The 16,227-nt window shown below is 48.1% G+C and overlaps 6 protein-coding genes across 6 annotated transcripts, besides 8 other annotated features; all 6 read left to right on the top strand.

Moving 5' to 3' along the window:
- Positions 1 to 961, top strand: Tc00.1047053506435.10 (hypothetical protein, conserved; the record flags this gene model as incomplete). Its single annotated transcript, XM_815904.1, has 1 exon — positions 1 to 961. A coding segment is annotated over one exon (961 nt), but the record flags the coding sequence as incomplete, so codon positions are not given.
- Positions 1 to 16,227: part of a sequence feature (heterozygous, non-Esmeraldo-like haplotype) that runs on past the window's edge.
- Positions 995 to 1,040: a microsatellite.
- Positions 1,064 to 1,099: a sequence feature (AT_rich).
- Positions 1,398 to 1,419: a microsatellite.
- Tc00.1047053506435.20 (hypothetical protein, conserved) lies at positions 1,438 to 9,612 on the top strand (the record flags this gene model as incomplete). The annotated part of the gene is made up of 1 exon (XM_815905.1): positions 1,438 to 9,612. The coding sequence occupies one exon, from the start codon at positions 1,438 to 1,440 to the stop codon at positions 9,610 to 9,612; it is 8,175 nt and encodes a 2,724-aa protein (XP_820998.1).
- Positions 7,469 to 7,502: a microsatellite.
- Positions 9,969 to 10,015: a sequence feature (GA-rich).
- On the top strand, positions 10,036 to 12,819 carry Tc00.1047053506435.30 (mitochondrial DNA polymerase I protein A, putative; the record flags this gene model as incomplete). Its single annotated transcript, XM_815906.1, has 1 exon — positions 10,036 to 12,819. The coding sequence occupies one exon, from the start codon at positions 10,036 to 10,038 to the stop codon at positions 12,817 to 12,819; it is 2,784 nt and encodes a 927-aa protein (XP_820999.1).
- Positions 10,655 to 10,680: a microsatellite.
- Tc00.1047053506435.40 (hypothetical protein, conserved) lies at positions 13,043 to 13,534 on the top strand (the record flags this gene model as incomplete). Its single annotated transcript, XM_815907.1, has 1 exon — positions 13,043 to 13,534. One exon carries the CDS (start codon positions 13,043 to 13,045, stop codon positions 13,532 to 13,534), a length of 492 nt encoding a protein of 163 aa, XP_821000.1.
- Positions 13,754 to 13,786: a microsatellite.
- Positions 13,801 to 14,583, top strand: Tc00.1047053506435.50 (hypothetical protein, conserved; the record flags this gene model as incomplete). The annotated part of the gene is made up of 1 exon (XM_815908.1): positions 13,801 to 14,583. The coding sequence occupies one exon, from the start codon at positions 13,801 to 13,803 to the stop codon at positions 14,581 to 14,583; it is 783 nt and encodes a 260-aa protein (XP_821001.1).
- Positions 15,310 to 15,912, top strand: Tc00.1047053506435.60 (hypothetical protein, conserved; the record flags this gene model as incomplete). The annotated part of the gene is made up of 1 exon (XM_815909.1): positions 15,310 to 15,912. The coding sequence occupies one exon, from the start codon at positions 15,310 to 15,312 to the stop codon at positions 15,910 to 15,912; it is 603 nt and encodes a 200-aa protein (XP_821002.1).

The raw sequence follows: 16,227 nt of genomic DNA on the forward strand, positions 1-16,227 counted from the left end.
TGTTGATGCCAATGGGATGCCTCTTACAGGCGACCTTGCGGCAGAGGCCACTACATGGCGTTCACACCACGCGTTCAGTGGTCGATGCGGTCTTAGTGTGAAAAGGTCACCAGAGCCACATGACAAGAGAGATGAGGCGCGCCGTAATGGGGGTGGCGATGTGCCCCACCCCGAGAAAATGTTACCATCTCATGAGTGCATAATTTCTCGGTCCCCAAATGATTACCGTGCGTGGGCAGTTGACTTTCACCTGCAGTCCACCAGTGAGGAGCCTCATGTGCTTCTCTCCGTTGCGCCTTATTATGCCCCTTTGCAAAGCAACCTTGTAGAGGGCGGTAGATCGTGGCGCCCACCAACGACAGAGGAACAAGAAATGTACGATAAACGTATGCTTGAAACTCCACTTATTTGGGAAGAGCCCATGACGCTTTCACTGGACTGCACAAATAACGGTATGTTCCTCTGGAGTGAAGAGTGGAAAATATTCGGGGAAAAAATAGCTGACAACTGTTTCTCGCGTAGAAGTCAAAGCCGTGGTGGGGATGACAGTGTGGACCAAATGGGTGGTGTGTCGGGAGTTAGGGAAGGACCTTACGAGGCATTTGTGCGACTCAGTTGGCGTATGATGTCAGCAGGCGAAAATGACATGTATGGTGGAGAAAAACGATCATTGAGCGATGCGTCTGTACGCAATATTATTGTTGGCCCGTGTCAAGGGGAAATGACTGTTTTTCTCCGCACGAGCAGCTCGGATCAAAAGGAGGGGGATGTGTCGGTGCCGCGGCAAATCAATGGGACTGGGAATGTGGGGGCGCATGGCGGTGAGAGTGTGAGCAGTGGGGTGCAAGTGTGGAAACGGGCTGGTGGACGTGCCGTTTTGGGAGATGATATTCCAAATGAAATCTATTTTACTCCGTATGTGACACTTATGGATGCTGGTGACGAAGCAACTCTCCTGTGAAACCGCGCAGCACAAAACTCGGAGACCGTTGCGTATATATATATATATATATATATATATATATATATATATATATATAACTGTGTGATGTGAATTACTTTGTTTTTTATTTATTATTATGATTGTTATTTATATATAGATGAAAGGCAACTGTGATGGGTGATTGGGAGGGCAGGGGGCGGTCGTTTTGCTCCATGTCTCTTTTGATTCTCTTATGATCATAAGCACCTTATAAAGGACACCGGCTCATTTGTGAGTACAATGATTTTCTTTTTATTTATTTATTAATGCTCTTATTTCCTCGTTGACATTTTTTTTTATGCTTGGATTTTTTTTTCTAAAGAGACTAAAGAAGAAGGAGAAAGAGAGAAGTCGAATTGGATTAAGAAGGGAAGGATCTAAGCAACAGAAATACAATTAGAAACATCTGTCTACTCATATACATATACATATACATACATAAGGGGCACACACGCATGCCTTGGAGTCATGGGTTGTCACGGCCATTTACGCCGCACCTTCAGTGTGTTATTCTCTCTATCGTTTATTTACACTCTCTTTTTATACCAGCGCTCTTGGGCCAAAGCATAATTGCGACTCTTCTTCTCGTTTTAAATCTTGTTTGTGCCGTGCGGTACGAGAACCATCGGTGGCGGCATCTCACATTACACAGCAGTGACAATTGGAATGACGCCATTTCGGCACGACTTATACCAGTAAGAAAAGTGTCACTGCTTTCATTTCTTCTTCCTTCTCAACTGCTGTTGTACGTGAGTCTGGTTTTCTCCTGCCTACAGTTGTTTCTTGCCGCCACCCTTGGTTGGTTGCTTGGTCTATCATTCATGCAGCAGGGGTGGCCAAAGGCGGTGTTGAATAGCCTTGGAGTGTGGGGAAGAAAGGACGTCCTTCCCCTCGTGGTCAATGTCGTGTCATCGACGCTTTTAGCAGTCTCAAGTGCATCGCTTTGTTTTCTACTCCGCAAGCATCAATTTCAACCTTCAACGGAGCCAAACCGTTTGTTTCATCGTAGTTCTCTGCTGTGCCTTGCCTTGCTCGCACCAGTGACCGCCTCTTTATATCCCACTTACGACTGCACGCCTCTGTTCGTTGTTCATTTCTTGTGTATTATGTCTTTTTCGATCTCTTCATTCCCAGTTCTACGGGTTCGATTATTGGAGGTGGCCACGAAAGGGTGTACGGTGGTGAGTCTTCTACTGCTCGCGGGGGGACTGTTGGCGCAGTCACCAGTTGTGCAGCAAATTGTTCTTGAGCACGGGGAACCTATTGATGCCTGGAGTATCATGCGGTATGAATGTGATTGGGCCAAGATATTTAAAAGTAGTGCGGTCTTTCGAAGGGGCGCACAATTTTTGCTCCTGTCGTACACCATTGTGGCCTCACGTTATGTGCATGGTAGTTGGCGCCGCATATCAAGACGTGAGTTGGAGGAGCACAGGGAATATTTTTATGAGCCTCCATTTTTACTATGGCAACTCTTCTCTGTGCGATACCCAGCAAGGTTGAGGAAAATACAGCAGTTTATGGGATATTACTTACCGCTAGCCGTTTTTCCCCTGATGATCATTATGAGTTTTATGGTCATGGATCTTGTCTCTATTCTGATGGTTATTACAACCCTCTTTGGGTTTTTGTTGCCGTCTGACACGTATGTGGTGCTGCTTCCATTCTGTTACGGAGCAATTGCATTGGGGATCGTCTTGGAGTTTGTGGCCACTGTAGACAGCCGGTTGCAACAGCCGTTCTTTATGGTTTACGCAGCAACTGGTGTGACCGCCTTTATGATACGCCTCGCTCAGTGCTTTGTAAACTCTTTGCTTATCCTGGCTGTGTGCATGTTTCGTGTGAACCCCATTCAGGGACAATATAGATCGCTCGCAGAGAAAAAGGCACAAATTCGAATGGCATTTAATCACCTCCAGAATCGCCTTGATGAAATACAATGTATTTTTAAACGGGTATGCAATGGCACCACAGGCACTGTGAACCGTGATGGATTTCCTGAGCTTTTAAAGCAGGTGTTACCGACATCCCGCATTAGGGAGAAGGAAATAGACTCACTTTGGCGTTTTTTGACGGAAGGGGAGCCGGTTCTTCTGCAAACAACCCCACAAGTAACCCCAAGAATAAATAAGGCCACCCTGGAATTTGCAGGGAATGCCGATGCGGTAAGAAATCCTTTGAGCCATTTGTCCAGTGCTCTTCATGGCGGCCGAAGAGCGTCCACATCGCGCGAGGAGTCAAACGGCAACCGCGATGACAATGATGAAAAAGGAGAAGATATGGATTTAGAGGCATGGAAGGAAATTAAAAACGGCCTTGATTCCAGTTCCTGCATGGGCGCTTTGGAGATAAAGAGCCCTTCCAGGGAAGAGGAAAAGTCGCTAGAGGCTGCGTCCACAACGATCTCTTTCTGGGACGTTTCGTCGGGAGAAGACCAATTTCGCCGTGGTGAGCATAAAAATGGTCTGGAGGACAAAGTGCAACATCAACAGTGTTCGGGGCGGAACTCAGATGCGCTTTCGCGTACCATTTCTGCCGTTGGGTCGCCTGGTGGTACCGTCGCCTATCTTGACTTTCTTGTGCTAGTGAGTAAGATTGAGTCGTATCGTATGCAACATAGAAACGGGGTGTATGTGGCGGCGTCAATGCTAAAACAAATCATTTGCCTTAATACCTCTACTCTTTCTCTTGTTGCGATGTTTGCCATTTCCATGGCCGTAAAAAGGTTGGATATTCTTAATGGTATGTACCTTTTGTTTTTTATTGGCCTGGCATGCGTCCCATGGTATATGTTGTACTGTTGGTTTATCATAGTTGCGTATACAGCGTTGCATGTCGCAGTTCGATTTACTGTCATGGTCTACAATGCCAGCTATCACCCAAATGATACACCTTCGTACTGGATGGAAATTATTGGCATTGATATTGGCAAGGATCCTTTTGCCCTTTTGGTTTACTTTCTTTTACTTATCTTGGCGGTGTTTCAACTTCGGATTTCAAGGCATGAGGCGAGCGGGAAGATTACCATCCAAGAAATTCTTCAGCGGATGGAATGGTGTCGTTATACGTCGTGTGATTTTTTTCCACAGTTTTACCGACATTTCTTGGAATTGTCGACGTCGCTGGTGTTAGTGATGATGGCGCTTTTTATTCCTCACAACGTTTTTATCGCCGGCTTTGCGCTCCTGTTTCTTCTCTATTTCTCCTTGGGAGCGTATTCCAAGCTTGCCGAGAGTGTGACGCTGATCGCTTTAGGTGCATATAACGTGGCGGTGTTGCTTATCAGTGCACTTTATCATGTACCAGCCATTTCAAATTCTTTTGCTGAACGATTGTCTAACATTACCGTGTGCCAGAAAATCACGGTAGAGAGGTGTGCGTTGGATGTTGGTGTCTCTCAGAATAATCAGTTTGGTTCCATGTCGTTGAACCTTCTTCCATGGTACTTGGCAGCAGCACTGTCTGTTGCCCTTTGCAGGCATTATTTTGGGGTGCTTGGGCGTGGGATAAATAGACGTGAGGAGGGAAATGACGACGAAGGAGCCTCAGTAAGAATGGAAGAGATGCAAAACATGCCTGATCCTTCGATTTCAAACCGTCGCGGAGCACGTGAGGAAGAAGAAGAAGAAGTGGCGAGGGAAAGAAATCATGCGATGCGTGGGGAAAGAGATTTTCTTGAAAACGACGGGAGGCAACGGATGGGGTTGTTCTTCTGCTCTTACACAGCAACACGTGGTACATTTATCGGGCGCTGTGTACCAATGGCGTTTGCGATATCACGGTATCTTTACCTTGTCGTCACCTTCATTCGAGAAGCTGGGACAGCACAGGGCAAGCTGATGGTGTGGGTATCTCTCGCGTATGCAAGTTTATCCAACTTCTCCGTCTTGGGGGCGGCCTTCATGACACTTTTTCTTCTCGACTCTCGCGGCATGCCGGTGGTGGCTGTTGCTGTTGCGCAAATGGCATTGAACTATGTGTACCCGTTTTTCTTCATCCCGGAGGCTCCGCTTTCAGTCAGCAGTAAACGTTTTTTCGGCCTGCAAAAAACGCAAAACGGGGAGAGGCCGAGTATCCTGCCGCCAATTCTGGCATGCGCCATGGCAGTATTTTACATGCACACGGAGAAGGACCGGACCGCACGGCATCAAGAAGATGCACTGCGTCAAGCACATAGGCGTAATAATCCACCTTATCATAATCCTTCGGCACGCGATGGAATGCGGGCATTTGTCAGAAGCGAGGAGATTCAAACGCCATATGTACCGTTTGTGGCATCGCGGGAAAATCGAGAGAGGACGCGTGAAGTGTACGAGCCTCCGGCTAAGTTTGTTACTCTCAAACAGCACCTCATTTTCATGTGGAACTACTTCCGAACTCGTTTTTTTCTGGATCTCAACTTTGAACTCACAGTGCTCGTTGCGAGTCTCGGTCTTGCCCTTACGCCGGATCGTGTTACGGGGCTTGTCTTTTTTGTTGAGCTTCTTCTAATGTGGTTGATTGGACGTGTGCGAAGTACAATAGAGATACGCTACGCCGTGCTCCAAGAGTCCCTCATTGTGATTGTTCTCGGCGGATTATACTTTATTCGTCTAGGACTGCCGAAGGGGCTGGTGGGCGTCTCCATCCTACACCCAGAGGAGTGCAATGCATGGGACCATTATTGTGGCTGCGGCCTTCCGCTGCATCACTTTGTCCTCATGTTTGCACTTGTGGTGATGCGGCGCTGCATGCGGCAAAATGTGGCCAAGGTACGCGCAACGATTTTGTGTGTGGAGGGTGCTTTTGAGCTCGGTGAGCTTCTCCGCAGGAAGGAAAAAGAAGTGGAGGACTGTCGAAGGCTCCTCCGCTCAGATATTGAAAGCGTTCTACCTGCTCCATCGCGCGATATTATACGGAACCCAAGGACGCTGTTTGATCTCCTTATCGCCGTGTCGTGTGCATGTTTACCAGCTGCAGTATTTGCCTTTGTACAGGGCGTCTTGATGGCGTCACTGCTGGGGGTCGTAGAAATTGCGGCATCCCTCTGGATCCTGGCATTCAAGCGTTATCTCGCGTGGCGTTGGCATAAAGTTTGGCCGTTTTTCATATTGTTTCTTTTTTTGACTTTTGTCCCTCAGTTGGTGGCTCGTCTTCCGCTGTCACCTCCGCTAACGACCCACGCGGAGAATTTGATGCTTGCGCTCGGCTTTAGTCCCTGGACACGTGGGACCACGGTGGGACAGGCGATGGTGCTCTTTTCGGCTGTGGTGCAGCAACGCATCTTTAGTGAGTTTTTCTTTGCGGCATATCTTATTGGGCTATGCAGGGGCTCACTGGCCGCTGTAGAGCGGAATAGGGAAATGCTGGAATATTTCCGTAGGAAAGACGAGGAGCTGCAGTGTCAAGTAGTCAAGGAGGAGGAAGCATTGAAAAGAAGGCTCGAACAGCTTTTCTCCGAGCGGAACATGTGTGCGTGCCAAGATGAAATCGAAATTGGGGCTTTGATGCCACCGCAGAGAGTGAACGAGAAGGAAACGAGGGAGGAAAGGGAATTCTCAAGTGGAGTGGCACCGCATTCTCCTATGATGGGTTCGGTTTCGAAGGTTCCGTTGAGTGTTTCTGCGCAGTCGGACACTTATTTCAGTGTCTTGGATTCCCCAAAGCAACTGACGAAAGCAGGGGCGGCCGTTGACTGCCCTGCCGCAACGTTTGACGGGAGGTTGAGTGGCGTTTGCTCAGAAGAACATGTCCCCCCTGCACGGGAAGACGACAGGAAAGGAGGGATATGCAGTAAAATATCGAATGCGATTGAATGTTGGTCGGAGCAACTTGTGCAATATTTTACCTTCCGCACTTATCGTGGAAAGGCGCCTCCACGGACGTATTCTCAGGGGTACCGTGTACTCTTTGCATTTACGCAATTTCTTTTGCGGAAATATGCCTATGTGTGCTATTTCCTATTTATGCTTAACTATGCGCTTAGCGGAACTATAGTGGATATGGTTCTCTCCCTCTCCGCCGCACTCTACGGGATGCTTATTTTGCCATGGTCAGGGAAAATTTACTGGAGAAACGCTCTTATTTACAATGTTTTCTCCATTCTTGTCAAGTGTGTCATACAACTTATCGTTAAATGGTTTGCCATGAATCAAATGGCATTGAAAATTGTTTCTGCGTGTGTGCTGGACATTGGCCTGGACCGGACCGAACCGTCCTTTTCTGCCATGAATTTGGACATTATTATGGACTTTGTTCTCTTTGTCAGCATCATTATACATCGTCAGTTTTGTTTTGATTACGGCGTTTTTGCTAAGGAGCACGAGGAGCCATTCATACCGCATCGGATGGAAACGGAAAAGGGGGAAGTCCACAGAAAAGAAAAACATCACCGCAACGAGGAGAGCACGGCGGGCCGACGTGAATTGCCCGAGGAGGATATGGATAGAATTGATGTTCAGTGTGTTGTGGGTGTTGCAAATGAAGGAAGACCGTCACGGCAGGAACCATTGTCAGCATCATCATCATCATCATCATCATCCACTCTGGAGTTGCTGGCGAATAAGCATGACGATAATAACGTCACTAATAGCAAACATGATGGAATTGGTGAGTACAACAACTCAATGCGTCAAAAATGGCAAAAGAGAGTCTTCAAAAAAGGTGGAGTGTTGCAAAAATACTGGAGCAACATATGTGAACGCTATGGTACTGGATCAGACTACTACACCCTTCAGTTCTGGGCGGACGGTCTCTCTCTTATCGTCTTTACCGTGGTTTACTTTCTTTTGGCGGGTGATTTCCGCGGCAGTATTCTTTACAGCGTACAGCAAGATCTTCTTCCCTGGCAATTGGTACTCATTCTCTTTGCAGGGGTCATTTTAATGGCGGCTGAGCGTATCGTATATGTGTTACATTCCGTCCAGCTCAAGTTTGTCCTTCATGTAGTTACGATATTGGCGTACCATGCTATCTTCATGCTGTGGCGCCTCACACTCGCCCATCGGTCGACCACGGTTGCTGTCATTATTCTTTTGATGAGGTTTTTTTCTGGGAGTGTGAGTGCATTACAATTGCAGAAGGGGTATCCGCTTCACCGAAAGCATGATCCTTTCACGACACACACGGACATTTTTCATTGGCTAGGACATGTTGTGTATCGCGCCATACCATTTCTTTTTGAGCTGCGGCTTTTACTTGACTGGTCGGTCTCTTGCACGGCGCTAAAGTTGCAGGATTGGATGCTTCTTGAAGATGTGCATCACACCGTGTACATGCGCTACGTGGATATCAATGACTTGGCGTGGACAAGCCCAAGGAAGGGACGGCAATTTCCCTTCTTTGTGAGAATGTACCAAGGAATTGTCGGTTTTGCCGCATGCCTTCTCGTCCTGTTTTTTCCTCTCATGTTATACTCCACCTTTAACCCAAACGTCGGTGTAAATCTTGTGGCGTCATGGCAGACAAAAATTGCCTTTGGCACTACATCAAACTTTTACACAGCCACAGCCACCGAGGTTTCCGTCTCACAAAATTTGGTTTCCATTCTCTGGGACCTGTTGCCATCCCTGCAGCACGATGAATTTGGCTCTCAGGGCTTACTGCAGTTGCTAATGTTTCCAAGGTGCAGTGCGGAGGTGTGGAGCGCCACGCCAGAAACACGGCTGTTGCTGTTAAGTCAACTTAACGCGGCCGTGAATAATGAAACAACTTTTTTTATACATAAAGAGGATCATGTTGTGCGCATGGAAGTGTCAGCACCAGCGACACGAAGGGTTTGTAGCTATCAGCGATACATGGTTCCTTGGAGCACCGTGGTGAGGCTACGGGATGCTCTGGAGGGGGCGCATCTTTGGTATACATCTCGGCATTTGGAAAAACATCAGGGAGGAGTTCACTCTGCTTCCACGCTGGTGTACGAAAGTGGCGATTGGATTCCGCTACCACAGTTTTATAGTCCTTTTGTGAATAACATACAAAACGATTTGGTAATGAAAAACTACGTGCGGACAGATTGTGCGGTTCAGCTGAATGGCGTTGGAAACAGTGATGGCAAGACTCCCCCGGTATTGTATTGGTGTGTTCGTTGTAACTCCTTTGCTAATCTGACCGACGGCTCAACCACCAGGACATGGAGTATGAATGGCGCGAATGAACCTCTGGACATGGCCGATAGTGATAATGATAATGTGGAAGTAATGCAAAGTAAGGAGACGCTGGAGTCGGGCACCGATGCGGGCAATATTACCAGTATTTTTGAGATTGTGGCCTCATCATATGTTGCACTCAATCCCTCCCTTGTTTTTTTGCCGAACATGGGAATCATTGCACTATACACAACGTTCATTTTGGCGATTGGGACCTTTTTACGTAACACCGTCATGGACCGCGCACATCGTGTGGTGTTGATGCAAGTGGCAAACCCGGACCCCATTGCCGAGTTGCTTCGGTATATTTACATGGCACGTTCCTCAGCAATTAATGGGTACGTGGACGGTCTTTTACTGGAGCAGCAACTTTTTTTTGAACTTGTAGATATGCTTCGCTCACCCGAGCGTGTCTTGGCTCTCAGTGGCCGCCGCGTGGATGACTACGACAACTGTGGCAGGTTTTGTAAGTACCTGAAGAAGTCGAGTTACCACCCGTTTTGAGAGAGAGAAAAAAAAAAAAAAAGATAGAAATCATGTTTTTTTATGGCGCTGTATATATATCATTCTGTTTGTGGACCGTCCTCTCTTTACTTTTTTTCTTTTCAATTATTCACACTAACATCCTCCATTCTTGATCGTTTTTTTTTGTTGTTGTTGTTAAGTCCAAACGAGTGTTATTATTCCTTTTTACATTCGCTGTGAGAGGGTTTCGGTCCTCCCCTTCTGGCGAGGGCCCTTCTCGCGTGAACCGTCTGTCGGGTCTCATGTGCTTTGTTTACTTTCGTCTTTTTTTGTTCTTCTATTTTGGGTGCATGTTTCCTCCGGCCCGCGCGTTCGTTCGAGGCGCACGCACACACAGAGAGAGAGAGAGAGAGAGGTAGAGAAAGAAAGAAATAAAGGGAGAAGGTACTCGCTAGTGCCAACATGTCATCCCGAGGGCAGCCACGGTACCGCTACGTACCGGTGGAACTCACGCACATTGAACATGCAGGCGACAACAGTGGAGCGAGCCTCAGTTTTTCCGATAATCTACAGAAGTGGCAGGCATTTGGCCTCAACACGAGTGCCATTTGTGGGTCCTCATCAGCCGCTCTGCCTCTTCAGAGCGCCGCACGATGTGTGCATCACCACCTGGTGGAGGACGCGGAGGGGGAAGAGAATGAGGGAAGTGTTGGGGCTGCCGTGGAAAAGGATGGTGGGACGCAAAAGGAACAGAAAAATATGGATGGAGGTTCTGTATCCGCCATCCATAGGCAGCTGCTGGAGTTGTCGTCACGTGTTGGGCAGGTAGCGACGGAATCCAAATGCTTGCCCCCCGCACAAAGAGAAAAGCGTGGCAAAAGTAGCAACGGCAGCAAGAAAAAAAATTCTGCAAGTGGGAGTGGTGGTGCGGCTTCCGCTTCCGAAGGAAAACATTCCAGAGAATATGGAGATGAGTTGGAAGAAAAACGTGCACTTAAGCGGAGTGCCGCGTCCGGTCACAACGGCGTCTTCACCGAAGTGGAAACTAGTGGCGTGCACCTGCGAGAAGAGAGGGGAGGAGAGAAGAAGAAGAAGAAGAATGAGAAGCCAAACGCCCGAAGATCTCGTGCCTCAGATGTTCAAAAAAATGCGTCTAAATTGCCACAGCGACAAGCATTGTTTACGATGCCTCCTGCTCCGGAGCCAAATTCAAGGCCGGCCGAGTTAGTGGCTTTCAAGGAGGTAGACGATAGCACGTCACTTTTTGAGGATTTGCAGAAGACACTGGGGGATCCGGATCTCATTCAAGCCCCGACACTTTTTGTGGCCTTTATCGTACATGAAGGAGAGACAAACTTCTCCATTTCCGCAAAGACACATGGGAAAGTTCACTTTGTGCGGAAGACCAACCCGGAGATGAGTCATCTATCAGTACAATTCTTTGTCCTTCGCTGGAAAGATGATGTGTTCGTTCTGCATGCTTCCACTGCTCTTTCTTTTCTGGTGCGTGTCCTGGAAGAACTTTCTGGTGTTGAAATAGTGACGTTTAATGCCCCGTCACTGCTACTCCTACTTCTCTCCTACAAGCAGGGGAATCTTTTTACCTTGTGCGTCTCAGACATTCGTCTCATGTCGTGGATGCTGCAGCCCTCGGCGGGCGCGGATGCATTCACCGACTATGACGTTTTGCTTCAGTCTTGTCAGCAGCAAATTGGTCTTGCCGCGGGATTCAGAAACATGGAGAATTGCACTGTGAAGGAAATCGTTTGCCACCGGGTGTATTACATGGCACCTCTGTACCGTTTACTTTACGGTCAACTTGGCACACAGGGCCTTCTGCCGGCATTCCTTAAACAAGAAAAGCGCATCTCACTTCTCTGCGCCGCAATGAAACTGAATGGCTTTCCTGTCAAATTGTCGGAGGTGGAAGGATTCAAGACGCGTTGCATCGCCAGGATGGAGGAGCTCCGCATTGCCGCCCAGAAGCTGGTTCCATCAATGCCAGAGTTTAATATGCAGAACCTGGAGGAGTGCAGGATGGCAATTTACGAGGTTCTTCAACTAGGCACACACCTGACCCATGCTAGGAACGATGGAACGGACAGTTGCTCCCTCACCGTTACAAAAAGTGGGAAACTCTCAACATCGGAGGAAACACTGAAGCTTTTGGCACCACACCATGAGCTGCCACGCCTGCTGATTGCATACCGTAAAACGGCGAAGCTGCTTCAAACATACACAGTGGGCATGATGGAAACGGCTTTTCCTTTCAAAGGCAATGACAGTGAGTTTACAGACAATCGCATTGGGGAGTGCAGTGACAAAAAGGACGATACTCCCGTCAAGTGGGTCACATTACATCCAAACTTTGTTCAAGAGGGCACTGACACGGGACGGCTCTCATGTGTGGAGCCAAACCTACAGAATCTTCCACGTTCCAAGGTAATTGCCGACAATGATAACAGTGAACCATACGAAGCCGAAATGGCCACTTTTCGCCGTTGTTTTGCTGTGCCTATAGGGTTGACGTTGTTGTCTGTGGATTATGAACAGATTGAGTTGCGAGTTGTGGCGCATTTGTCTGCAGACACAGCACTTGTCGATGCGATGACGAATGCAACGGATGTTCACCGTAACATTGCTGAGAACATCTTCCGGAAGTCACCTGTAAGCGTTGAGGAACGAACACTCGCAAAGCGGGTTGTCTTTGGCATGCTGTACGGCGCTGGACCTCGAACGCTAGCGACGCAAATGGGAGTGCCTATGGAACGGGCACTACATGTGATGTCACTCTTCAAGGCCTCTTACCCACAGATTGAACGATATCAACGCCGCGTGATTGATCAGTGTCGTACCGATGGCTTTGTGCGCACGATGACTGGCCGTATCCGCTCACTCCCTGACATCAATGACCGAGTCATGGCAAAGCGAATGTATGCGGAAAGACAGGCGTTCAATTCCGTTATTCAAGGAAGCGCTGCGGATGTCATGAAGCTTGGGATGCTGGCCGTGGAACGTGATGTATTGCAGTTGTACAACGGAGACGTGCGCCTTTTGGCGCAGATTCACGACGAGATTGTTCTCTCTGTCCCAACGCACAAGCTGCGAGAGGTGGTGCCACTCGTGTCACGGAGCATGATGCACGCCGTCTCATTGCTCGTTCCGCTCCGTGTGACTGTGAGGATTGGACAATCACTTGGAGAACTGGAGGACTGGACGGTGGATCATGAACTGGGCATCCGCTAGCCAGTAATCTCTTTGCCTTCACTATTTATTTAGTTATTTCACCCTTTGCTTCTTGTTGGGATTATCTTGTTCTGTTTGTTGTTGTTGTTGTTTTTTCTTTGCTGCTTCCTTTTTTAACCCACAGATTATTATTCTCGCGAGGAGCGACGACAGATATTCATTGTTATTGACGTGTACGATAGCCGTTTTTGTTTTTTAGTACTTTGCGCGTGTGTGAATGTGAATGTGTGTTGCCCTTTGTTTTGTTCCTCTCACACATTTGTTTGCCCGCCACATACCCTGCTGGCTTTTTCTTATCGCGTACCACCATTGTTTTCTTGCCTGTGGCGTTGTACTTTGCCCTTCTGACATTATTATTTTTTTTTTTTCTTTGAAGATGAGCGCCCGTGATGAACTGATAGGGAGGCTTAAGGTGGCGCTGGCTGAGATTCAGCAGCGCGATTCCTACTCCTCTAATGCCTCGCTTGACAGTGAGCTTCTTGGGGTGGTTGCCGATTACATTGAGCAGGGTATGGAAAGGGAGACGGCTTTGCAGCGTTTACGTGGGGCTCTGCTGCGGTCAGAGGTAGCGTTAGGAGGGTTTGCCCCCGCGGTGGAAGAAGGCGGAGATGAAGGACCGAGAGAGGCAGCGTCCTTGGGAGTGTCCGCTGAGGAGATGGGACGACGGCGTGCCGAGCGCCTTCTTGCACAGGCGCTTACTTTGCGCTTTCGTTAATGCTTCGTGTTGTAGAACCCAATTCCCCACGTCTCTTTCGTTTTTTTTTTAATTACCCCTGCACGTATCTCTTTTTCCGGCTCCCTTGTGTACACGCGCCCCATGATCAACCTATGTCTGCGGATGTATGTGTGTGTGTGTGTCGACGAGGGGGGAAGGGTGATCGATAATGCACGCCACTGTTTTTATTGACACCTTGTGTGGGTTTAACGCCTCACCTTTTTGTTTTTGTTTCTTTTTTTTGTTTTGTTTCATAGAAGCCTGAAATGGTGGTGAGTGTTCACAAACACGACCGTGTGCGGTGGGCGTGGCACGTGCTTGGAATAGATACAAACCCCTCCTATGACGACATCCGTGCTGCGTACTGCAGGCTCGCTGTCACGACTCACCCGGACCGCTGCACCGATCCAAGCGCAAAGGAGAAATTTCAGATGTTGCACGCCGCGTATGAGACGGCGCTAAAGAATAATGCGGAGGCCAAAGAGAAGAAACGTCGCACGAAAAGTGGTGAGGTGTCAGACTTTGACTGGCGAGCGGAGGTGGCGCGTGTGCGGGCGGCGTATAGCAGCACGTTTAAATGCCCGCGTGCCTCTGATGCGTCGAGGACGCCGTGGCAGAACGCGAACCCAAATCCGTCGTGCAGCGTGCCGCAACGAACAAACAAGAGGCGTTGTGCCGATCAGAAACCCCAAGCAGGGGCGCACATGGTTGAGGTGAGGCGGGCGACTGCCGCGAGGGGCGGGGCATCCGGGTCATCATCGGGACAAGAAGAAGAGGAGCGTCGTCTGCAAGCCATTAGGGTGCGTCGCCGCGGTTATTTGTCTCCTTCACTGAATTTAATGCGCCGCATCGTGACACGAGAGGCATCCCGGCGACATGCCATAGTGCGACTTGAGCAGAAGGAGCTGCGGTGTATTTATTTAAGTAGTCTGGAGGAAAGGATTCGGCGTGCTATAGAAAACTGGGCAGACGCCTTCTGGGTGGATATGAGCGAGCAGTGGACCGAGCTTATTTCTTTTACCACTTGCTCACACAATAGAAGTGTATGAAGACGGGAATGGAAGCTTTTGTTTGGTCATATGTAAACAGGAGGAGGGCTTTTTGCACTCTGTCGATGTTCATTTGTCTTTAGCTTTGAATTGTTTTACCCACACCCTACTTTTTTTTTTTCTTGTGGTTTATCTTTTCCCCTGTATGCAAAAAGACGTTTGTTTTTATGTGCGTAGTTGTTGTTGTTTTTTCTTGTGTGTATGTGCGTGTGTGCGATCCTGTGAAATTTTTTTTTGCCACGGATGTTTTCTTGATTGATGGGGACTGACGGAACGCGGGGTGGCCGTGTCCTTCTTTTAATTGCTCCCAAAGCATGGACCCACATGCCTGCTGTTTAATCAATACGCATCGTTTTGTGAAAATTGTTAGTGTCAGTCCTTGCTTTTCTCAAACGGAAGACTAAAAAGAGAAGGGAGGAAAAAGTTCGTGAATGCATACGTAGCTGTTTATATAGAACCCTTCTTACCGCATATATATATATGCGTTTTTTTCCTATTCTTGAATCTCCTTTTCTTCAAGTGTTTTTGTCTTCTTGGCTGGTTAGATTCTTTACTGCGCCCACTTGGTAACCTTATATGTGGTGTGTGTGCATTCGTCTTGATGCTTTCTTCCTGTTAATTATTATCGGTGATGTATGACGTCTCCTTTTTCTTCGTTCTTGTTGTTTTCTTTTTCATTGTGTGCGGATGTAAATTGCGAGTCATGGGCTGGAGAGTCTCTTGTGAATGGTATGGGAGTGGGTCTTTCGCTGGCTAAAGCCTCGCAGTGGCGTAGAGGATAAGAAGACATCTGAGGAAATTTTGGCGTATGAAACTCTGAGGAAAGCGCAGACGGAGCTGAAACGTCTTGAAAGTGACATTGAGACCAACACGGAAACACTCCGTCAGTGTGAGGAAGCACTGGATTCCCTCTTTCACAAGGAGTTGCAGCTGCGGGAAGGGTTAGAAGGAATCCTTATGGAGATGCATGATCATACTTCAGTGGATTTAGAGAACACGATCGGAAATAATAGCGACGGCATCGCGTCTCTCCAACAGATCCTTATGCATATCCAGCGGAAGAGGGGAAAACTACACGACCAGGGATATCGGCTTCATATCAAACTGCAGTGCCTGAAGGCGGAGAAAAAGGGTGTTGTCAAATCGACAAATATGCTGCTGTCGCGTTTATTGGGGAACGGTTTGGCAGTTCAAAATGGAATGGGTGAGGAGGACGGAAAGGAGGGGGAACAGGGTGACGATGACGATGGCAGCTGGAGAGCCGTGGTTCACTCGCCCCCAGTCTCGGTGAGCTTTATTGAGGAATACAGAGAGAAAGAGGGCTCGTAAAGAAGCAAGGAGGAAAAGCGTCTCACGATGTATTCCTGTCGCGCGTTCTTTGTTTTCAACTTGTTGTCTTTTTTTTTCCACATCATTCAGCGTTGCTTGTTGTCGTTGTTATTATTTGCTTGTTCGATGCGGAAAGGAGGATTTTATTCTGCGGATGAGGGTGTCACTTGTGGCACTTCGCTTTTTTTCGTCTTGTTTGTGTGGAACCTTTTATTTTTCCTTTGCGGAAGTGTGTGTGTGTGTGTACTCTCCATTATTTGTTTTTGTTTTTGTTTCTTTGCTGGCACGCATAATAACTTGGGAAGGAGTGTGGGA

This window comes from Trypanosoma cruzi, genomic scaffold, assembly GCF_000209065.1.
Source record: "Trypanosoma cruzi strain CL Brener 1047053516535 genomic scaffold, whole genome shotgun sequence".
NCBI lineage: Eukaryota > Euglenozoa > Kinetoplastea > Trypanosomatida > Trypanosomatidae > Trypanosoma > Trypanosoma cruzi.